Source organism: Anthonomus grandis, chromosome 17 (genome assembly GCF_022605725.1).
Source record: "Anthonomus grandis grandis chromosome 17, icAntGran1.3, whole genome shotgun sequence".
NCBI classification, from domain to species: Eukaryota; Metazoa; Arthropoda; class Insecta; order Coleoptera; family Curculionidae; genus Anthonomus; species Anthonomus grandis.
The window spans coordinates 18058293-18079137 of record NC_065562.1 but is presented as its reverse complement, the minus strand read 5'-3'; the positions used below and the strand labels follow the sequence as shown (position 1 = coordinate 18079137).

General features: G+C 32.0%; 1 protein-coding gene and 1 long non-coding RNA gene across 6 annotated transcripts in view; both read left to right on the top strand.

The window, feature by feature from the left end:
* Positions 1–20845, top strand: part of LOC126746254 (ninein) — a 50236-nt gene that overhangs the window by 4477 nt on the left and 24914 nt on the right. For both annotated transcript variants that reach the window (XM_050454412.1, XM_050454411.1), the window contains exons 5-10: positions 1972–2113; positions 2181–2368; positions 8146–8411; positions 8465–8754; positions 14964–15087; positions 15151–15325. In XM_050454412.1, the coding sequence (XP_050310369.1) occupies positions 1972–2113; positions 2181–2368; positions 8146–8411; positions 8465–8754; positions 14964–15087; positions 15151–15325 (1185 nt within the window). The remainder of the gene's footprint in view (positions 1–1971; positions 2114–2180; positions 2369–8145; positions 8412–8464; positions 8755–14963; positions 15088–15150; positions 15326–20845) is intronic.
* Positions 2377–7268, top strand: LOC126746266 (uncharacterized). 4 transcript variants are annotated; one of them, XR_007663845.1, is made up of 6 exons: positions 2377–4154; positions 4246–4617; positions 4709–4864; positions 4955–5239; positions 5295–6026; positions 6181–7268. It is a non-coding gene; the product is annotated as an uncharacterized LOC126746266 (long non-coding RNA). The 4 variants fall into 4 exon arrangements; XR_007663846.1 differs by having other exon boundaries at positions 4955–6026; positions 6181–6504; positions 6557–7268; XR_007663847.1 differs by having other exon boundaries at positions 4955–6026; positions 6181–6719; positions 6779–7268.

Here is a 20845-nt window from a genome sequence, read left to right as displayed (position 1 = left end):
CTTAAATGGATAGGCAACACGCCATACATTAACCCTCAGTACAGTGGTTTGGTATATAGAAAAAACTGGACAAAATTCATTTAATTTTTATTATTATTTAAGTTAATAATATTGATCATAGTAAATAAAGAAAAAATTCTCTTTGGTAACATTAGCCTTGGACATTATTTTAGCCACGAAATCTTTGGGTTAATATAGGAGAAAAGGGTCAAATCTTTAGAGGAAATTAATTATACTTAAAAAAAGGGGGTTTCTTGTTGATTCTATTTGCAAGCAATTTGTTTTTTGTAAAAAAAATGATGGGATATCTTTTAATAATCCGGTGTAAACCCAACCAATTTTTTCATAAGTTACTCGTTTTTTTCTTCCAGGCAGTCCAGGAATTCCTGACTCCGAATGCCTGGAAGAGAAACAAAAATACTGAAGGTTTTAAGGTCCTTAATGTAAAATTGGTGGTTGATATTTTCAAAACAAAAATTGGTGTATTTTTGGGATTTTTTATCTACTCAAAAACTACTTTTTATGATCCATTAACTTTTGATTTCACAAAGTCAAAACTGTTTTTGTCCCTTAAAATTGGAACGCTGACCCACTGGCCGCCTGTGGCCGTGCAAACTCCTTAAATGGATAGGCAACACGCCATACATTAACCCTCAGTACAGTGGTTTGGTATGTAGAAAAAACTGGACAAAATTCATTTTATTTTTATTATTATTTAAGTTAATATATTGGACCATACCATTTAAATATACTTAATAAAAAGGGGGTTGGGTTGGGTTTTTTATTACGCATAAGCAATAGCAAGCATCTATTAATATTCCAGTGTAAACCCAATCGATTATTGCAATAACAGCTTCTTTTGAAAAAGATACTTTAAAGTTAATGTGGGATGGAGGGGAAAGAACTCCAAAGAGAGAGAAAAAGGACTGAATAACTCCTGGAGAAAATTCCAGGATTTATCAAGAATTTCTCCCAGAATCTGCTGCTTGAAAATTCAATTTTTTTCAGGTTACTCATTTTTTTTTCCAGGCAGTCCTGAATAGTTCCTTTGGACAATTTTCCAAGGTTTCTTATTGGACAATTTATTCAATATCTCAGTTCCTATTGGTCCAATTGAAAAATATCTAGATAGTAAACTTTTACATTTTCCTATAACTTTTTATATACTCGACCATTTTTGAGAAATTAGACATTTGATAAGGAAAAATGCATTTTTTTGCTTTTTTTTGAAATATGCACCGTGTTCAGAAGCTCTCAGTGAGGGTAACACTACAAAAAAATTAAATTCAAACAAACATACTTAAATAATCTAAAGGGAACTACACACAAAGTCTCTGTATCAAAAGTATTTATTAATTCTAACAGTAGGTGACGACACGTGTTTCGCCTATATTAAGAGCATCATCAGACCTTAAAAATACGACTACAAACAGTACATGCTTTACGGTCACATTATACACGCACACGTGCGTCATGAGAAAATGGACGAATTCTTTCAAACATAAATAAAATTAATTTTGTCCTGTTTTATTCATATACTAAACCACTGTATTGGGGGTCGTTGTACTGAAAGTTGCCTACCCACTTAGGGCATTTCTATAGTCATAAGCGCCCAGTGGGTCAGAGCTCCCATTTTAACGGACAAAATTAAATTATTTTTTTTTGAGTTAATATGTATAATATTGATCGATTCAAGTGAAAAAAAAATCCAAAGTTGTGTGTTATCAAAAATGTAATATTTTTCACAATAGTTCTTAGGTTACTGGTTTTTTTCTTCCAGGCAGTCCTGGCCCTAAATGCCTGGAAGAAAAACCTAAATACTCACTCTGCCATATGTAATAGGTCTTCAAAACTTCAAAAGTCTTTTATTTTTAAGCAAAATAGAGTGACACTCTTATTAACTCATAGTAATCAACTTATTGCACGGAATCGTGATTTATCTAGCGAAAACCCCCAATTCCTTCGATTCAGGTTTACATAAGTTGGCCGACGAGATAATCAAACAACTATCGGTGAACTGCGACCGAAAGATCAGCTTCAAAGAGGTCCTGGAGGTGATCCAGAGGGACGAAACCTGGTTCGACGTATTGAGCGACGATCGGCTAAACGTGACGTAAGCATGTGACGTGAACCGCGATAAACTTGATGATTAATTAATTGGGGTGAATTTATTCGTATAGCGGCAGCAGCACGCGCGAGGATCTGTTTCCCGATTCGCAGACGTTCCAGTACGTCACCTTAGGACCGGACGGGGACGGTTTAATAAATACGGACACCCTGATCCGAATGTGGGAGAACGTGGGCGTACACTCGCCCAAGGAGTTGTTGCACGAGTTGGGATTCGATGCGAGAAAAATCAACATTGGCGGTGTGTATTTTTTAATTTTATTGTTAATTGATTTCAAAATCTTAAGGCATTATAAATCTATTAGGTGTGATTGTAAATTTGGAAGAGGTGGTGGCATTCTTTTATTCATTAAATCGTTATCAACAGTCGATTGAGAGGAGAGTTTAAGGGGACCGTCTAATTTTAAAAGCAATGTTAATTTTCCATAAGAGATTTAAAAAGCACAAATCTTAAAAAGTTTTTATTATTTAAAAATTTAAACTACACCATTATAAAGGTATAAGCTATAGCTATTATATGAAGCAGTTTCAAATTTTAATAAAAATTCTATCTATTTTTTTTAATCGTTTATAAAATTCCGGTTTTAATTCAGAATTAAGATCTCTCATCTTAAACTCGCAATATTTCAGTTAATAATGGGCCAAAGTTAACCAAATTACTTTATACTAATCTGGGAACATTTCTAAATACGATAGTCAAAAAAAATTTTCAAAGAAATGAATATTTTTTGAGATTTGTGCTTTTTTAGCCAGCCGGTTACGACCCCAAAATTTGTTTTACGGCTCTTATGGACGTTTGTTAATATATGAGAGAGAGGGGTCTGATCTCCTCTTTCAAGAATTTAGTTCAGCCGTTTTTTCTATGGGCTGTTGTAGAGGCGCCACTCGTCCTAGCTCTCCCTTCCTAATCCTTATCGCAAGAAGCAACATCAACACGACAACGATGACCGGCAAGGGGAAAGTTGTAGGAAATTTAAATGCCAATCCAATGCCGCTTTGAGAACGATTTTATCTTTTTTCGTTTTTGAAATATTTTGAAAAAATAAGAAAGTTGCATTTTTGTGAAAAAGTGCTGTTTTTTGTGAACTTTAGATTATATTGACAATTTTAATTTTTGTGTGTTTGTGACAAAAAGTATTTCTTAGGTAAGTGTCTATGATCAGCTCTCTAGATATCTACAGGGGTGATTTACGAGAAAATGTTAATACTTCAGGTGAGTATTCCGGGCCTAAAAGTAAACATGAAAGTTTTCACAAATACGGGTTCGCAACGCCTTCGTTTCCGAAATACAACTTTTTATTAAATTTTTGTATTTTTTAAATAAAATCTTAGATATTGTGATAATATTGGAGCAAAAATTGGTGTCGGGGGGTTTTTTGGTATGATAAATTCGAATATAATCTTAGTATGGCTCTTCCTTGTTGAAGGCGCCACTCACATACATATATAAAAACTTTAACACCCTGTATTTTGGAAACGAAGGCGTTGCGAATCCATCATATTTGTATAAACTTTTATGTTTATTTTTGGGCCCTGAATACGTATCTAAAGTATTGACATTTCTTCATGAATCACCCTGAATATGTATGTATTTACTGAAAATAGGTGTTAAAATGAAAGAGAAACAAACAAAAACTAGAAGCTATTTTTTGTCAGTTGACGGTAGGTATATATTAACGTGGGATTCTAAATCTATTAAGTTTTGTGATTGTGGAATGTGGCAATTTTTTATTATAGGGAGGGTAGTTGTAACGAGAAGTTGGTTCGTAAAGCAGATATATTATGTATCACATATCAATTTATACCATTTTTTAACATATTTTTTAGTGAAACTACTGGTAAAAAATGTCTTTCAAAAAACGAAATTCAAAAGCAAAAGCTGCTCAAAATCGTGAGCGCCGACCAAAAGCTTCACTTGCTGTAAATAGTATTTTAGCTACCATTCTTGAAGACGTTTTTAAAATATGTGACAATAATGCTGAGTATGGTTTTTTCAATGATCCGGAATATATCGAAGAATGTCAGAGGTAATAAAATTTTTGTTTTTTTTCATTTTACGAATAATTTAATAAAGTATTCATTGTCTTTCCTACTTACCTAAGCTATATTGTTTTTCAGAGTTGATGAGCACATCTTGGAAGTTGAGCAAGTTCAAGATACTGAAAATATTTGTGGAAACAGGATTTTTTTTTGGAGACCACTATTTCTGCACAATATGAACATACAAAGATTTGTCCATTTGGGAAATTGATTTATAAAAAGGAAATTCGCCTTGGCTTAAGGAGCACTTTTATTGTGCAATGCAATAAATCTGTTTCTCTTTTTAATGAGCATCCTAAGAAGGAAAATTCAGTTTTTAATAAAGCATTGGTTTGGGCAACGATTGCAACTGGTAGCACATATGCGCATACACAGGAATTTTTAAGTGTCTTGGACATTCCGGGACAAACTAAGTCTATGTTTTACAACGCTCAAAGGAAACTTAGTCAAGTAAGTTATTTTAAATAAACACTTGTGTTAAAAGCTACTAATTTAAATAAATACCCAAGAAAAACTATAATAATTTTTAACTTTTTTTAAGGTATGGAAAGATGAACTTATAAATTCCATGAATAATGCCGGAAAAGAAGAAAAGGAAATTGCCATTAAAAATGGAAATGTTGACAAACAAGGGATTCCTTGCATTTCCGTGCTTATGGATGGTGGGTGGTCAAAAAGGAGTTGGTAAAGGAGAGTGGTAAGTTTGTTTTGAAGCAGGTAAATTCAAACAAAATACTAATAATAGAATATTAGTACTTAGTATACTAATTCTTACATTTACTTTTAGGCAGTTGTTGTTGGAAAAGCTACTGGAAAAGTCCTTTTTCTGGGAGTGAGGAATAAATATTGTTCCGTTTGTGCCAAGGCGACAAATGAAAATAAAGAAGTACCTGAGCACATATGCCTTAAAAACTGGAGCGGTTCTTCCAGCGCAATGGAGTATGATATTATTGTGGAGGCTTTCAAATCAAGTATTGAAAGCCATGGTTTAAAGTACACCAAAATAATTGCCGATGGAGACTCAACCGTATTTTCAAAAATACGTAAATATGTCTCTTATGGTTTAGAAGAAGTATAGTATAAAATTAAGTGATATACTTAATATGATTTTATTATAACTATTTAAGGTACAAAAGGCTGAATGTATTAATCATGTGATGAAAAATTTTGGAAAAGCTCTTTATAAAATAAAACAGGACACAAAAGAGGTACCTCTTCAGGCAAGAAAACTTTTAAGTCGAGAAATTTTAGATGAATTATGTCACTCGGTTCAGCATGCTATTTACACCAACATTAATGATGTTATTACCCTCAAATGCGATATCAAAAATTCCGTTTTTCATGTTTTTGGAAACCATGAAACCTACAAAGACTATCTTTGCACAAATGTAGGCAACAAATCACAAAACAACTGTGATAACTTAATGGCTTCTGGTTTACATCACCATCTACAAGCAGCTCTTAATAACCTTTCAAGCAAGGCGCATCTCCTTTTAGATAAGGAAACAAATAATAGAGCTGAGTTATTTATGAGCCTTTTAGCAAGGTTTAATATGGGAAAACGACTTAATTTAATTCAGAGGGACTCATTTGAAATCAGGTATATTGTAACAGGGCTAAAATATAATTATGGTTATAAAATGGCATGTCAGTCCCTGGAAAGAAACCTTTAAGCGGAGTCCAGGAAAATCGCTTCAAAAGTTTATATCCCTACAGGAAAAAAAAGAAAAAGTGACCGAGATTCAAGAAGACCGAAAAAGCGGCGCCTAAATTTTAAAGAAGAAACGGTTCCTGACTACGGTCAAGACATTGCCGAAATCTTGCTTACTCCAGAGCAACAAGTTGTTAAACAATTCAAGGTTCGTAAACTAATATTTCTTACAAATATTTAACGTGAAATTTGTCGTTTTTTATGCAACTTTTAAATCGGTTTAAAATTTTACTTAATAAATTATTTTTAGTTTTATATGATGGTGATTTATTGTTACAACCAAAAAAAAATATTGTTTTTAGGTTACTAAAGAGGATTTATTCAAATATCCCAATCTACTGTCGGGCAATTTGATAATCCTCTTTACCTAACTCACCGATTGAATAGGCTAACTGCTTCTAATTTTGGGGCAGTAGTTAAAAGAAGAACCGCTACGCCTTACGATGTTTTAGTGAAAAAAAATATTATCGGGTTCGCAAGATTTTTAAACAGCAAGCACAAGATATGGAAAACAAAACGAATTAGTAGCAATAAGCGTCTTTTTTTCAGAAAAAACCGGAAAGTTGTGGCACCTGCAGGCTTATTTATTGATCTAAATTATGGTTTTTTGGCTGCATCATCGGATGGTAAGAACTATTTAACCAAGTTAGAAATTTGTACCCATACACATTCTTGTAGGCATAATTAACGAAAACGAAATTGTAGAGGTTAAATGCAGCAATTTAAAATTGCCCATTCTGAAAAGACCTTTGAAGCTGCAGTTAAGGACAATGAAATAACCTATTTAGTAGAAAATGATTCGCCCATCATGTTAAAAGAATCACATGATTACTATTTTCAGGTTTTCATTTAATACTAAAAGCTGTAATTTTTTTTTTAATTTTTCATATATTTTAATAGATTCAAGGGCAGTTGGCCATAACGGGGGCAAGTTTATGTTATTTTGTTGTCTATTCCGGACCCAAAAATGAGCTTTTTGTTCAAAAAATTCCAAAAAATGAAGAGGTTTGGAATAACATAATGCTGCCTAAAATGAAACAATTTTTTCTGGAATGTGTAGCTCCAGAAATCGTTTTAAAACAAACCGAAGTGCCTTGATCCTCAGTTTATTTTAGATGCACAAAAAAAAGGGAGATAAAGAAGAAATAAAGAAATGAAAGTAAACGTTTTTTTACATACATACATAATTATATGTATTTGTTTTAAATTTGTATTAACTTTTTTAGGTGGGCGAGACTCTTGATGTAATTGCCAAAAATACAAAATTGAAGAAAACTAGTTATTATTTTAAAAACCTTAATTATTTATTTACATATTTAATTATTTAAAAACAGTGTGATTTGTAGGTAACTTATATTTTTTAAATGGCGTCACAAAAATTGACTGTAAAATTTACCTAGGCAACAAAAAATGTCCAATAAGTTTTTAAAGTAAAAATCTTTTAGGGATAGATTTTTTTGTTATGAATTTTAAAAATCCTATTTAGAAATGATTATATAGGTATTTGTTTATAGCAAAATATATTATTTAATTTGTAGAATAAGTATTTATATAAGTATTTAATTTATAATATAAGTATTTAATTTGTCGAAAAGGCTTTACTTTTTTTTATTTTATAAATATAATTTTGTTTTTATTCTTAGATATTCCGGACACAAAATACTTCTAAATAACTGCTGCGCTGTCGCCAAACCCGCGGACGTTTTCCAACGAGAGTTTTTAAGAATTGCGCGGTTTTATAAAATTTATAGCTAAACAACTATACCTCTTACCCTCTTAGCTAAAAGATTTTTACTTTAAAAACTTTTTGGATATTTTTTCTTTATTTTGTTCGCAAAACGTATGTAAAAAAAGTAAAAAATAAAAAAGTTTGTCGCTTAGTGAAGTTTTACAGTCACTTTTTGTAACTTCATTCTTAAAACATCGTTTAAAAAATATAAACTAATCTACAGTACAAAAATATATAGAATTGTTAGAAAGCCCAACAAATGAACTTTATTATGGTGAAAAAAATGATTTCCTAGCTTTGTTAGTATTGGAGAACTTAGTGGTGTAAACTCGAAAAATACATTTTTCGATTTTATCCAATTTGGTGCTATTTTTCTAAATAAAAAACCACTTGACCACTAAAAAATATCGTAAATCACCATCAAATCGCTGTATTTCTAGACCCGCACCTTAAGACTTTTTTTTCTATAATAGAAAGAAATGTTCTTTCTATCGAGTTAGAGAGAGTTCGCTCGCAGTTACACTTGCTTACTATTTAGAATTGGCGGAAGTATTGGAAAAACAGACTCGTACCATGCAGGAGGGTACACGTAGCGAGTACCAGGACCCCCATATCACGTTACTGCAAGCGAACGTCTCGCTGTACCAATCGGAAATCCGTTGTTTAAGGAGCATTTTGGAGCAACTGCAAGCGGAACGGGAGAAACTGCGGTTGGACGTGAGCGAGGCGAACAATAGGGCGACGATGTTGGCCCAGGAGGTCGACGACAACCACGTCAGGATGGAACAAAATACGCTTAATCAAGTGAGTCGACTTTTAACTAGCCTTGATACATTAAATTACAAATTGTTTTACAGGTGAAATTATTGAAGCAACGCCACGCGGACATGCTAAAAGACTTAACCTCGCAATACGCGAAGGACAAGGAACAATTGAGCGTGATAAATCAGTCGTTGGAAGATAAGATTGCCGCTTTGGAGCAGGAAACTGTAAAATTGAAGAGTGACCTGGTGGTCGCGCAGAAGTACTCGATAAACGTGGAAAAGGAGAATCAGGGGTTGGGTGGGAGGATATGCGAGCTGGAGCAGGATAGAGAGGCGCTCCTGGACAAAGTGGGCGTGTTGGAGACGGAAAAACAGAAACTCAGGTTAGTTTTACGAATTACTACTTACGTTTTTTTTTCGGTTACATCGAGATTTTGAAAAAATTTAAACTTGATCGATTTTTTCAGATTAGTAATTGGTGTTTTTTATAGTTAATATTTTATAAGTTTTTATAATTTTTTATAAGTTAAAAAACATATAAAATTAAAACGACTTTTGTCCTTTAAAATGGAATGTGTGACCCACTGGCCGCTTATCACCATGCAAATGCGTGCAGTGGGTAGGCAATCCTCCATACAACAACCCTCGGCACAGTGGGTTGGTTTATGAGAAAAATGGGACAAATGTGTGTTTTATTTTTGTAATACGCTTAATTGAATGTTAGTTTTTGTAAATGGTGATTTGTGCAACAGGCCGACTTATTAAGATGATTTTTCTCTATTAAAAAATAACTAGGGTATAAAAATATCAAATGTTTAGGTCCATATTTCTCAAAAATGGTTGATTTTACATGAAAAATCATAGGAATCAATCTTTTAGAGTATGATTCAAGGAACAACTTTGCTCTCTATATATTTTTCAATTGGACCAATAGGAACTGAGATATTTGATAAATTGTCCAATAAGGAACAGTTTTCCTTGGCAAATTGTTTAGGTTCAAATTTCTCGAAAATGGTTGATTCTACATGAAAAATCATAGGAATCAATCTTTTAAAGCATGATTCAAGGAACAACTTTGCTCTCTATATATTTTTCAATTGGACTAATAGGAACTGAGATATTTATTAAATTGTCCAATAAGGAACAGTTTTCCTTGGCAAATTGTTCAGGTTCAAATTTCTCGAAAATGGTTGATTCTACATGAAAAATCATAAGAATCAATCTTTTAAAGCATGATTCAAGGAACAACATTGCTCTCTATATATTTTTCAATTGGACCAATAGAAACTAAGATATTTGATAAATGGTCTAATAAGGAACAGTTTTCCTTGGCAAATTGTTCAGGTTCAAATTTCTCGAAAATGGTTGATGCGACATGAAAAATCATAGGAATCGATCTTTTAGAGCATGATTCAAGGAACAACTTTGCTCTCTATATATTTTTCAATTCGATCAATAGGAACTGAGATATTTGATAAATTGTCCAATAAGGAACAGTTTTCCTTGGCAAATTGTTCAGGTTCAAATTTCTCGAAAATGGTTGATTCTACATGAAAAATCATAGGAATCAATCTTTTAAAGCATGATTCAAGGAACAACATTGCTCTCTATATATTTTTCAATTGGACCAATAGAAACTGAGATATTTGATAAATGGTCTAATAAGGAACAGTTTTCCTTGGCAAATTGTTCAGGTTCAAATTTCTCGAAAATGGTTGATGCGACATGAAAAATCATAGGAATCGATCTTTTAGAGCATGATTCAAGGAACAACTTTGCTCTCTATATATTTTTCAATTGGACCAATAGGAACTGAGATATTTAATAAATTGTCCAATAAGGACAGTTTTCCTTGGCAAATTGTTTAGGTTCAAATTTCTCGAAAATGGTTGATTCTACATGAAAAATCATAGGAATCGATCTTTTAAAGCATGATTCAAGGAACAACTTTGCTCTCTATATATGTTTCAATTGGACCAATAGGAACTGAGATATTTAATAAATTGTCCAATAAGGACAGTTTGCCTTGAAAAATGACTTAGGTGCAAATTTCTTGAAAATGGTTGATTCTACATGAAAAATCATAGGAATCAATCTTTTAGAGCATGATTCAAGGAACAAATTTGCTCTCTACATATTTTTCAACTGGACCAATAGGAATTGAGATATTTGATAAATTGTTCCATAAGGAACAGTTTTCCTTGGAAATTTATTTAGGCCCAAATTTCTCGAAAATGGTTGCTTCTACATGAAAAATCATAGGAATCATTCTTTTAGAGCATGATTCAAGGAACAAATTTGCTCTCTACATATTTTTCAACTGGACCAATAGGAATTGAGATATTTGATAAATTGTTCCATAAGGAACAGTTTTCCTTGGAAATTTATTTAGGCCCAAATTTCTCGAAAATGGTTGCTTCTACATGAAAAATCATAGGAATCATTCTTTTAGAGCATGATTCAAGGAACAACTTTACTCTCTATAATTTTTCTAATTTGACCAACAGAAATTGAGATATTTGATAAATCGTCCAACAAGGAACAGTTTTCCTTGGAAAATTGTTCAGGCCCAAATTTCTCGAAAATGGTTGAGTCTACAAGAAAAATCATAGGAATCATTCTTTTAGAGCATGATTCAAGGAACAACTTTACTCTCTATAATTTTTCTAATTTGACCATCAGGAATTGAGATATTTGATAAATCGTCCAACAAGGAACAGTTTTCCTTGGAAAATTATTTAGGTCCAAATTTCTCGAAAATGGTTGCTCCTACATGAAAAATCATAAGAATCAATCTTTTAGGACATGATTCAAGGAACAACTTTACTCTCTATAATTTTTTTAATTTAACCAACAGGAATTGAGATATTTGATAAATTGTTCCATAAGTAACAGTTTTCCTTAGAAAATTGTTCAGGCTTAAATTTCTCGAAAATGGTTGCTCCTACATGAAAAATCATAAGAATCAATGTTTTAGAGAATGATTCAAGGAACAACTTTACTCTCTATAATTTTTTTAATTTAACCAACAGGAATTGAGATATTTGATAAATTGTTCAATAAGGAACAATTTTCCTTGGAAAATTATTTGGGTCCAAATTTCTCGAAAATGGTTGAATATACAAGAAAAACCATAGGAATCAATCTTTTAGAGAATGATTCAAGGAACAACTTTACTCTCTATAATTTTTTTAATTTGACCAACAGGAACTGAGATATTTGATAAATTGTTCAATAAGGAACAGTTTTCCTTGGAAAATTATTTAGGTCCAAATTTCTCGAAAATGGTTGCTCCTACATGAAAAATCATAAGAATCAATCTTTTAGGACATGATTCAAGGAACAACTTTACTCTCTATAATTTTTTTAATTTAACCAACAGGAATTGAGATATTTGATAAATTGTTCAATAAGGAACAATTTTCCTTGGAAAATTATTTTGGGTCCAAATTTCTCGAAAATGGTTGAATATACAAGAAAAACCATAGGAATCAATCTTTTAGAGAATGATTCAAGGAACAACTTTACTCTCTATAATTTTTTTAATTTGACCAACAGGAACTGAGATATTTGATAAATTGTTCCATAAGTAACAGTTTTCCTTGGAAAATTATTTAGGTCCAAATTTCTCGAAAATGGTTGCTCCTACATGAAAAATCATAAGAATCAATCTTTTAGGACATGATTCAAGGAACAACTTTACTCTCTATAATTTTTTTAATTTAACCAACAGGAATTGAGATATTTGATAAATTGTCCAATAAGGAACAGTTTTCCTTGGCAAATTGTTCAGGTTCAAATTTCTCGAAAATGGTTGATTCTACATGAAAAATCATAGGAATTAATCTTTTAAAGCATGATTCAAGGAACAACTTTGCTCTCTATATATTTTTCAATTGGACTAATAGGAACTGAGATATTTGATAAATTGTCCAATAAGGAACAGTTTGCCTTGAAAAATTACTTAGGTGCAAATTTCTTGAAAATGGTTGATTTTACATGAAAAATCATAGGAATCAATCTTTTAGAGAATGATTCAAGGAACAACTTTACTCTCTATAATTTTTTTAATTTGACCAACAGGAACTGAGATATTTGATAAATTGTTCAATAAGGAACAGTTTTCCTTGGAAAATTATTTAGGTCCAAATTTCTCGAAAATGGTTGCTCCTACATGAAAAATCATAAGAATCAATCTTTTAGAGAATGATTCAAGGAACAACTTTACTCTCTATAATTTTTTAAATTTAACCAACAGGAATTGAGATATTTGATAAATTGTTCCATAAGTAACAGTTTTCCTTGGAAAATTGTTCAGGCTCAAATTTCTCGAAAATGGTTGAGTCTACAAGAAAAATCATAGGAATCAATCTTTTAGAGAATGATTCAAGGAACAACTTTACTCTCTATAATTTTTTTAATTTGACCAACAGGAACTGAGATATTTGATAAATTGTTCAATAAGGAACAGTTTGCCTTGAAAAATTACTTAGGTGCAAATTTCTTGAAAATGGTTGATTTTACATGAAAAATCATAGGAATCAATCTTTTAGAGAATGATTCAAGGAACAACTTTACTCTCTATAATTTTTTTAATTTGACCAACAGGAACTGAGATATTTGATAAATTGTTCAATAAGGAACAGTTTTCCTTGGAAAATTATTTAGGTCCAAATTTCTCGAAAATGGTTGCTCCTACATGAAAAATCATAAGAATCAATCTTTTAGAGAATGATTCAAGGAACAACTTTACTCTCTATAATTTTTTAAATTTAACCAACAGGAATTGAGATATTTGATAAATTGTTCCATAAGGAACAGTTTTCCTTGGAAAATTGTTCAGGTCTAAATTTCTCAAAAATGGTTGCTTCTACATGAAAAATCATAGGAATCAATCTTTTAGAGAATGATTCAAGGAACAACTTTACTCTCTATAATTTTTTTAATTTGACCAACAGGAACTGAGATATTTGATAAATTGTTCAATAAGGAACAGTTTTCCTTGGAAAATTATTTAGGTCCAAATTTCTCGAAAATGGTTGCTCCTACATGAAAAATCATAAGAATCAATCTTTTAGGACATGATTCAAGGAACAACTTTACTCTCTATAATTTTTTTAATTTAACCAACAGGAATTGAGATATTTGATAAATTGTTCCATAAGTAACAGTTTTCCTTAGAAAATTGTTCAGGCTTAAATTTCTCGAAAATGGTTGAGTCTACAAGGAAAATCATAGGAATCAATCTTTTAGAGCATGATTCAAGGAACAACTTTATTCTCTACATATTTTTCAACTGGACCAATAGGAACTGAGATATTTGATAAATCATCCAATAAGGATAGTTTTCACTATTTTTTTTCTAAAAAATAAAAATACATAATTATTATTTTATTTGCTCGAGGAAAATGTTCAAATTAAATTAAGTAACACAAAAAGTGTATTTAAAACAACTTTTGTCCTTTAAAATGGTTAAAAACGTTAAAATTTTCCAATTTTTTTTGCACTTTTACTTACTTAAAAACCACTTATTATCGTCAATTTATTGGAAAAGTCAATTATTTTATTAGAATTTAAAACTGTTTTTGTCCGTTAAAATCGGAACTGTGACCCACTGGCCAATTATATCGATGCAAACGCCCTAAGCGGGTAGGCAACACTCAGCACCAAAACCCCCAATACAGTGGGTTGGTATATGGAAAAAACAGGACAAAATTAATTTTATTTCTTTTAATTATTGTTTAATTTAATTTTTGATTTGACTCGATTTTTTCTTGGTTTCACCCTCACACAGCGTATAAACTTATTTAAAAAACATAAATTTTTCCTTATTAAATGTTCTCATCGGCATCAATCTTCTAGGGCATGATTGAAAAAACCACTTTGCTCCCTACATTTTTTTTTTAATTCGATCAATAGGAAATGAGATATTTGAAAATGTATCCAATGATCAATAGTTTTTTAAATTGCATTTAAAAGAATAATATTACTTTAGTTAAATATCCCAAATATACTTAAGAATTACACTTGCAAAATGATCAATAAAATTTATGAATAATTTATTATAAATTTATTTACCTGACATTAAAAGTACATACATAATTATTTCAAACACTAGTATATTATAGGTATGGTAAATGTCAACTTTTAAAAACATTGTATAACAAATACAAAAAGTACGGTCTGAAGAAAGAAGGTTTTTATTGGTAATTTCATGTAAAATTAGAAAATAATTAAAATCTGGCTAGGGAATTTTAAATTGATAGAGCTCGTCCATTACCAGTAGAGAAAAAATCAAAAACCCCAAGTCTCGGTCTCAAAGCATCCTTTATATATGTCCCGAAGGTTACATGTTTCGCTAATAAAGCATCATCAGACCTACACTAAACCAAACACTTAAAATTTAACTTTGATAAAGGATGCTTTGAGACCGAGACTATAGGGTTTTTATTTTTTCTCTAGGGTAATTTAGGTTCTTGAAACCGGAACAAATTTCTTGTTTCTATTTTAATAGGGAATTAAATTAAAACCAAACCGTTTGCTATTGGCTAATCAATATGATACATGACGAACAATTTATTTTTCAATAAAGCGAACTGGGTAAAGAGGAGCACGACACCCTCCTAAGCAAACTGACGCATTTGCAACAAGAGAATTCGGGTTTGAAAGACAAAAACGACGAGATGGAGTCGGAAATCGAGAATCTAACCAATCAGGTAGGGTTTGATTAGTTAAAACTTGTAAGAAACAAGTGAAAAAACGCGCGCGGAAATTTTAAGGTTATGCGAATGTCGGCGAAGGCGAGCAGCACCCCCACCAGGAGCTACAACACCCTCGATCAGTCAATGGAGGAGGACGTGGTGGTGGCGGCGGTTTGTGAGGCCACTTTGGGCCTGGGCGCAAAGAGGAGGAGCAATTGTTCGCCCAGTAAGGACTTACAGATGCTGAAAATGAGTAAGTAATGTTTTTTTTTAAATGAATTATTTAATAACAGTGTTTTTAGCTCAAATAGGTAAAAAAACACTTTATACGGGGGAAAAATAATAGATTTCGAATTAGTGTCGCTTTTCATATCGGGCAGCGGTACATTTGGTTTTTTTTGCCGCATTTCAGTCCGATCGAGCATTTAATTAAAATGTTGTTGCCATATCATGGCCGGAATTTCTGTAATAATATGTTTTAATAAAAAAAAAACACGAATTATTAATTTTTTTAAAGGACTGAGTTGATTTGTTTGGGAAAGAATTATGAATTGTGCCTCGTGAAAAATGGACGTTTGATATTAACAGTGAAAAGTGTCATTTGTCCTGTAAAATGGAATCTTTAGTCCACTGGACAGGTATGTGCAACCCTTAGTACAGTGGTTTTGGTATACGGAGAAAAATCGTTAATTCATTTTTTAATTACAACTTTAAAATGCCGATGTATTGTCCGTCTTGTAATTAAAAGGATGGTTGTTAAAGGTCCAAAAGTTGACAATAAAAAAACTCGTTATTTTTATAACCAAGGGATGTAAATGATGTCGATTTGGAATAAAATTGGAGCTTTAGTGAGTTTTTTTTTCAAATTCAATTTTCAAAAAAAAAACTACTTATTACAGTCAATTTCTCGCGAAAAGTGAAATTTTTCGTTTTTGGCCTTTAAAATTGGAGCTCTGACCCACTGGCCAAATATCTTCATGTAAATGCGCTAGTTGGATAGGCAACGCTCAATACAGCGACCCTCGATACAGTGGTTTGGTATACGGAGAAAATGGGACAAAATTTGTTTTATTTTCATTAATTAGATTATAATTGAATGTTACTTTTAAAAATGAATGATAAATAAGAAAAAGCTCAGTCATTGACATTTGGGGTTGATTTTTACATTAATTAAAGATTTCTCCAATCTCCAAAAACCGTGAAATAAGTATACTGTATAGTGGGCGTAATTTGCTTATAAACACTATTAAAAGGGTGGTTTTAAAGTCCAAAAGTTGGAAATCAAAAAACAAATTTCTATAGGAAACATCTGAACCAAGGGATGTGGATTATGTCGATTTGGGGTAAAATTGATGCTTTAAAAAAAAATTCAACTTATTTTTTAATTCAAAGTCAAAATTGTTTTTGTCCCTTAAAATTGGAGTTCTGACCCACTAGCCAAATATGTTCATGTAAATGCGCTAGTTGGATAGGCAACACTCAATACAGCAACCCTCGATACAGTGGTTTGATATACGGAGAAAATGGGACAAAAGTTTTTTTTATTTTTTGCTTATCATTTAATCAAAATGGTGATTTGTGCCATCGTCTTCTTGCACTGATTTTTTTAATGCATTAGGAGTAAAATTAAAGTGTGTTGACATTTTTGAAAAAAAATCCAATTTGTTTTTTGCACTTTTACTTATTTACTCGAAAACTACTTATTAGAATCAATTTTCTGCAAAAATCCAAATTTTTTATTCAAAGTTGTTTAATTTAAAATTGTTTTTGTCCCTTAAAATTGGAAGCGTGACCCGCTGGTCGTATGTCTCCGTATGTAAATGTTCTAAGTCGTTAGGCAACGCTCAATACACCAACCCTCGATACAGTGGTTTGGTATGCGGAGAAAATGGGACAAAATTTGTTTTATTTTCATTAATTAGATTATAATTGATTTTAAAAATGGTGATTTGTGCCAGTGGCTGGAGTTCTTATGATGAAGTTTTTATTTTCACTAACGATAAATAAGAAAAAGGTTAGTCATTGACATTCGGGATCGATTTTTACATTAATTAAAGTTTTCTCCAAAAACTGATTTTTCTTACTTCACTTCTTGCGATGGCTGTAGCTTGAAGAGGGTGCATTTTAGGACCCATGTTTATAGGTAAAAAAAGTCTTATTTTGACCTCAGGAATACGCCCTTAAAATAAATGCAGTGAATTTTGAAACACCCTGTATATTGGGCGTAATTTGCTTATAAACACTATTAAAAGTGTGGTTTTAAGGTCCAAAAGTTGAAAATCAAAAAACAAACAAATTTCTATAGGAAACATCTGAACCAAGGGATGTGGATCATGTCGATTTGGGGTAAAATTGATGCTTTAATTTTCTTAAATTAAAAAAAAAATCAACTTATTGAGGGTAAATTCCCGCGAAAAATCAAATTTTTCAATTCAAAGTCAAAATCGTTTTTGTCCTTTAAAATTGGAGCTCCGACCCACTGGCCAAATATCTTCATGTAAATGCGCTAGTTGGATAGGCAACACTCAATACAGCAACCCTCGATACAGTGGTTTGGTATGCGGAGAAAATGGGACAAAATTTGTTTTATTTTCATTAATAAGATTATAATTGAATGTTACTTTTAAAAATGGCGATTTGTGCCAGTGGGTGGAGTTCTTGTGATAAACTTTTTATTTTCACTAACGATAAATAAGGAAAAGGTCAGTCATTGACAATAATAATTTTTTACAAATAACCAGTTACAGGAAAATCGATTAAATACATAAATTAACTGTTTTGAAAAAATCCATTCATTAATAATCCGGTGTAAACCCGGCCAAACACAATCCCGACAATAATTCGTTTTTTCAATATTCCTAACGTTACCGACAATAAATCAGGCAACAAAAGACTTTCTCCCGTTTAATTCGGCGATAAGTATCCGCTGCCCACATATACGACGTGCCTCAGATGGCCAAAGATAACCAAAGAACCGGGGCCTATAATTGCTTGAGTTTTTTTTTTTGAAAGTCTTCTATTTATTTCACGGTCCCCCCGTGGCCGTAAAAGGTTGTTTTGCTCATTTTCTAGCAGCATCGGCTACTGGGCACTTAAGGTTTTTTGACCCGAAAAACAAGTAATTTGCTAATTGTAAACGCTACTGCTGGGGTATTTGCACAAAAGAGACTATAAAAACCGAATAAGTGCGTTGGCGTTTCGGATATTTCAATACGAGAGCGTCGAAGAACCAGTTTTTAATGAAAATCGAAAAACAAGTCGACCTTTTAAAGTTACACGTACACCCGACGATTTTTTTTGTTTCCTTTAACATGTCTTAGCCAATTAGGCAATTGGTTATTTGTATTAAAAAGTTGTGCCATTTTAGAATTAAAAAACACGATAACAGCACATTTTATTAGCAATTAAAAACGGTTTTTTGTATGTATGTATGTTCGTAACCGTAAAATAAACCAACACGGTCGGTGCACGACCCGCCAAACCGCTTCTTTCGTCACTCCCTGTGCCGAGAACGTCCGCTAAAACCACTTTGGCCATTTGTATGTAGTATTTGGTTTACCGGAGACGCGTGTGTGTGTGTGTGTGTGTGTTATCGATGATCATAATCTTAATAAACAAATTCATCTCTTTCTTTAAATTTGTCTAATTAGTAATTGTTGTTGCATACGTGCGTGACTAGTGCTGTATAAAAAGAGGAACATTTTTTTTATGATTTATTTAACACTATAATAATTGTAAGGAATTTGTATTGGAAAAAACACTGTAATAACAACAATGGGATTCATAGTGAAAGTTCTGATGTGATTGGGGTAAAAAAAAAAAAAAAGCCCGATATGGATTTGTGCGTGGTGCAAACGACTTCTTTAGTTTCTATCGGTAAGAATGATGAAAAATTCGCGTTAAAAATGGTCTCTGGTTTTTCGGTTCGTTTCAGTAAATATGTCGGCGAAGTTGATGGTAAAGTATATAAAATAGCCCTCGGTATATTCAAGCCGAAAAAATCATGTTATGTAAGGGTGTTAAAAATTTAAATCCTGTAAAGATGAGAAAATTGTCCTTTCATAGTCGACTTTGTCCTTTAAAATCGGAGCTATGACCCATTGGATGCTTAGGCTTAAGTGGGTAGGCAATCCCCGATACAGCAACCCTCAGTACAGTGATTTGGTATAGGGAAAAAATGGGACAAAATTCGTCTAATTATTGTTAATAGTTTAATTGAAAGTTGTTGATTTATGCCACTGGGCGGACTTCTTGTGATGAAAATATTTACTATTAAACAAGAAAATGGCACTCGGAATCGATAATAATTGTCGATTAGTAATTCATTATTAAACCCCGCTCTATCTTCAATAAAGTATACAAAACTGTTTATACAGCGTGTCCATTTAGTACTCCCTTCCTCTATTGTGGCTGTATTTTTGAAGCAAAAAAAAACATATTTTTCGAAAAGTGTGTAAATTCGAGGGTGACCTTCCATTTTATTAAGTTTAACCGGCTAATGTCATTTTGTCATGGCCTACTATATAAATTTTAAAATATCGAAATATTAGGTTAGGAAACACATTTTCATTGAATTGGTTTTAAAAAAAAACTATATCAAATACAGAGTATTTTATAGCTTCAGTTATATAAAATCAAGTTACTTGGAAATCCCATTGATATAGCTTTCTCTCTTGCACTCATGGAGTTCTTATGAGAAGTACTAGAAGGAGTAATCGGACCATTAACAAAGATGCTATCTATAACGCTTAATACCAAAAAAACAAATAAAATACCACTTAACAAAAATAAAACAAGTTTTGTCCCATTTTCTCCATATACTAACCCACTGTATCGATGGTGGTTGTATTGAGTGTTGCCTATTCACTTGGGGAATTTGCATGGACGTATTTGGCCAGTGGGTCATAGTTCCAATTTTAAGGGACAAAAATGGTTTCGACTTAAAAAATTTCACTTTTCTTCGAGAAATCCAGCACCAATTATCGGGAAGTTAAAAAGAAAATCAAAGGAAATTAGTGACATAGCGCATAGGTTAGGAATAGTATTATTAAACTAGCAATTCCTTAAATCAATATACCTCATTTTAAAGGCAATTAAAAATACTTTTTAAAAATGAGAAAATCCGATATGGTGCCCATAAGAAAAAATAAAGTTGATGATGATGGAAAAAAAAAACGAAACGTCGGATTAATTTTTTTTCCTTGCTACAGAGCCTTATACTACTTATCATAGGATAAAATAATTTTTCCATTCCTATCTTAACTTTTTAAGATGTGTTTGTTTTTCCTTAAAATGGCAAAAAAAATTTGTCATGAAATTGATCTTAAAAATTTAAGATAGGAATGTGAAAATCATTTGACCCTATAACGAATAGTAGTTATGGGTCTATAATAGCCTCTTAAAGTTGAAAAAAGTCGATTTTCAACACTGTCTCTAATTCAAAAACCACTTGATTAAAGTATAACGTGTAATACATCAAATTGTTTAAACTTTAACGCAGAATCGGAAAATCAAATGTTATATAGGATATCATCAGGATCATCTGCCAGGCCTTTCGTGAACGCCCTGTATATGTCAAAATAATTTTAAAATTGTATTGTATGTTTTTTTCTTGAAAAATACAGCCGCAATGGAGGAAGGTGGATAACTAAATGGACACGCTGTATATTGGTGTTTTAAGGTGCAAAAAAATCTCACCACCTTCAAGGGTCATAGCAAGTATACGAGTCAAAGAATGCGGATAATTTCGGCTTAAGTGAGTTGAAATTATGAA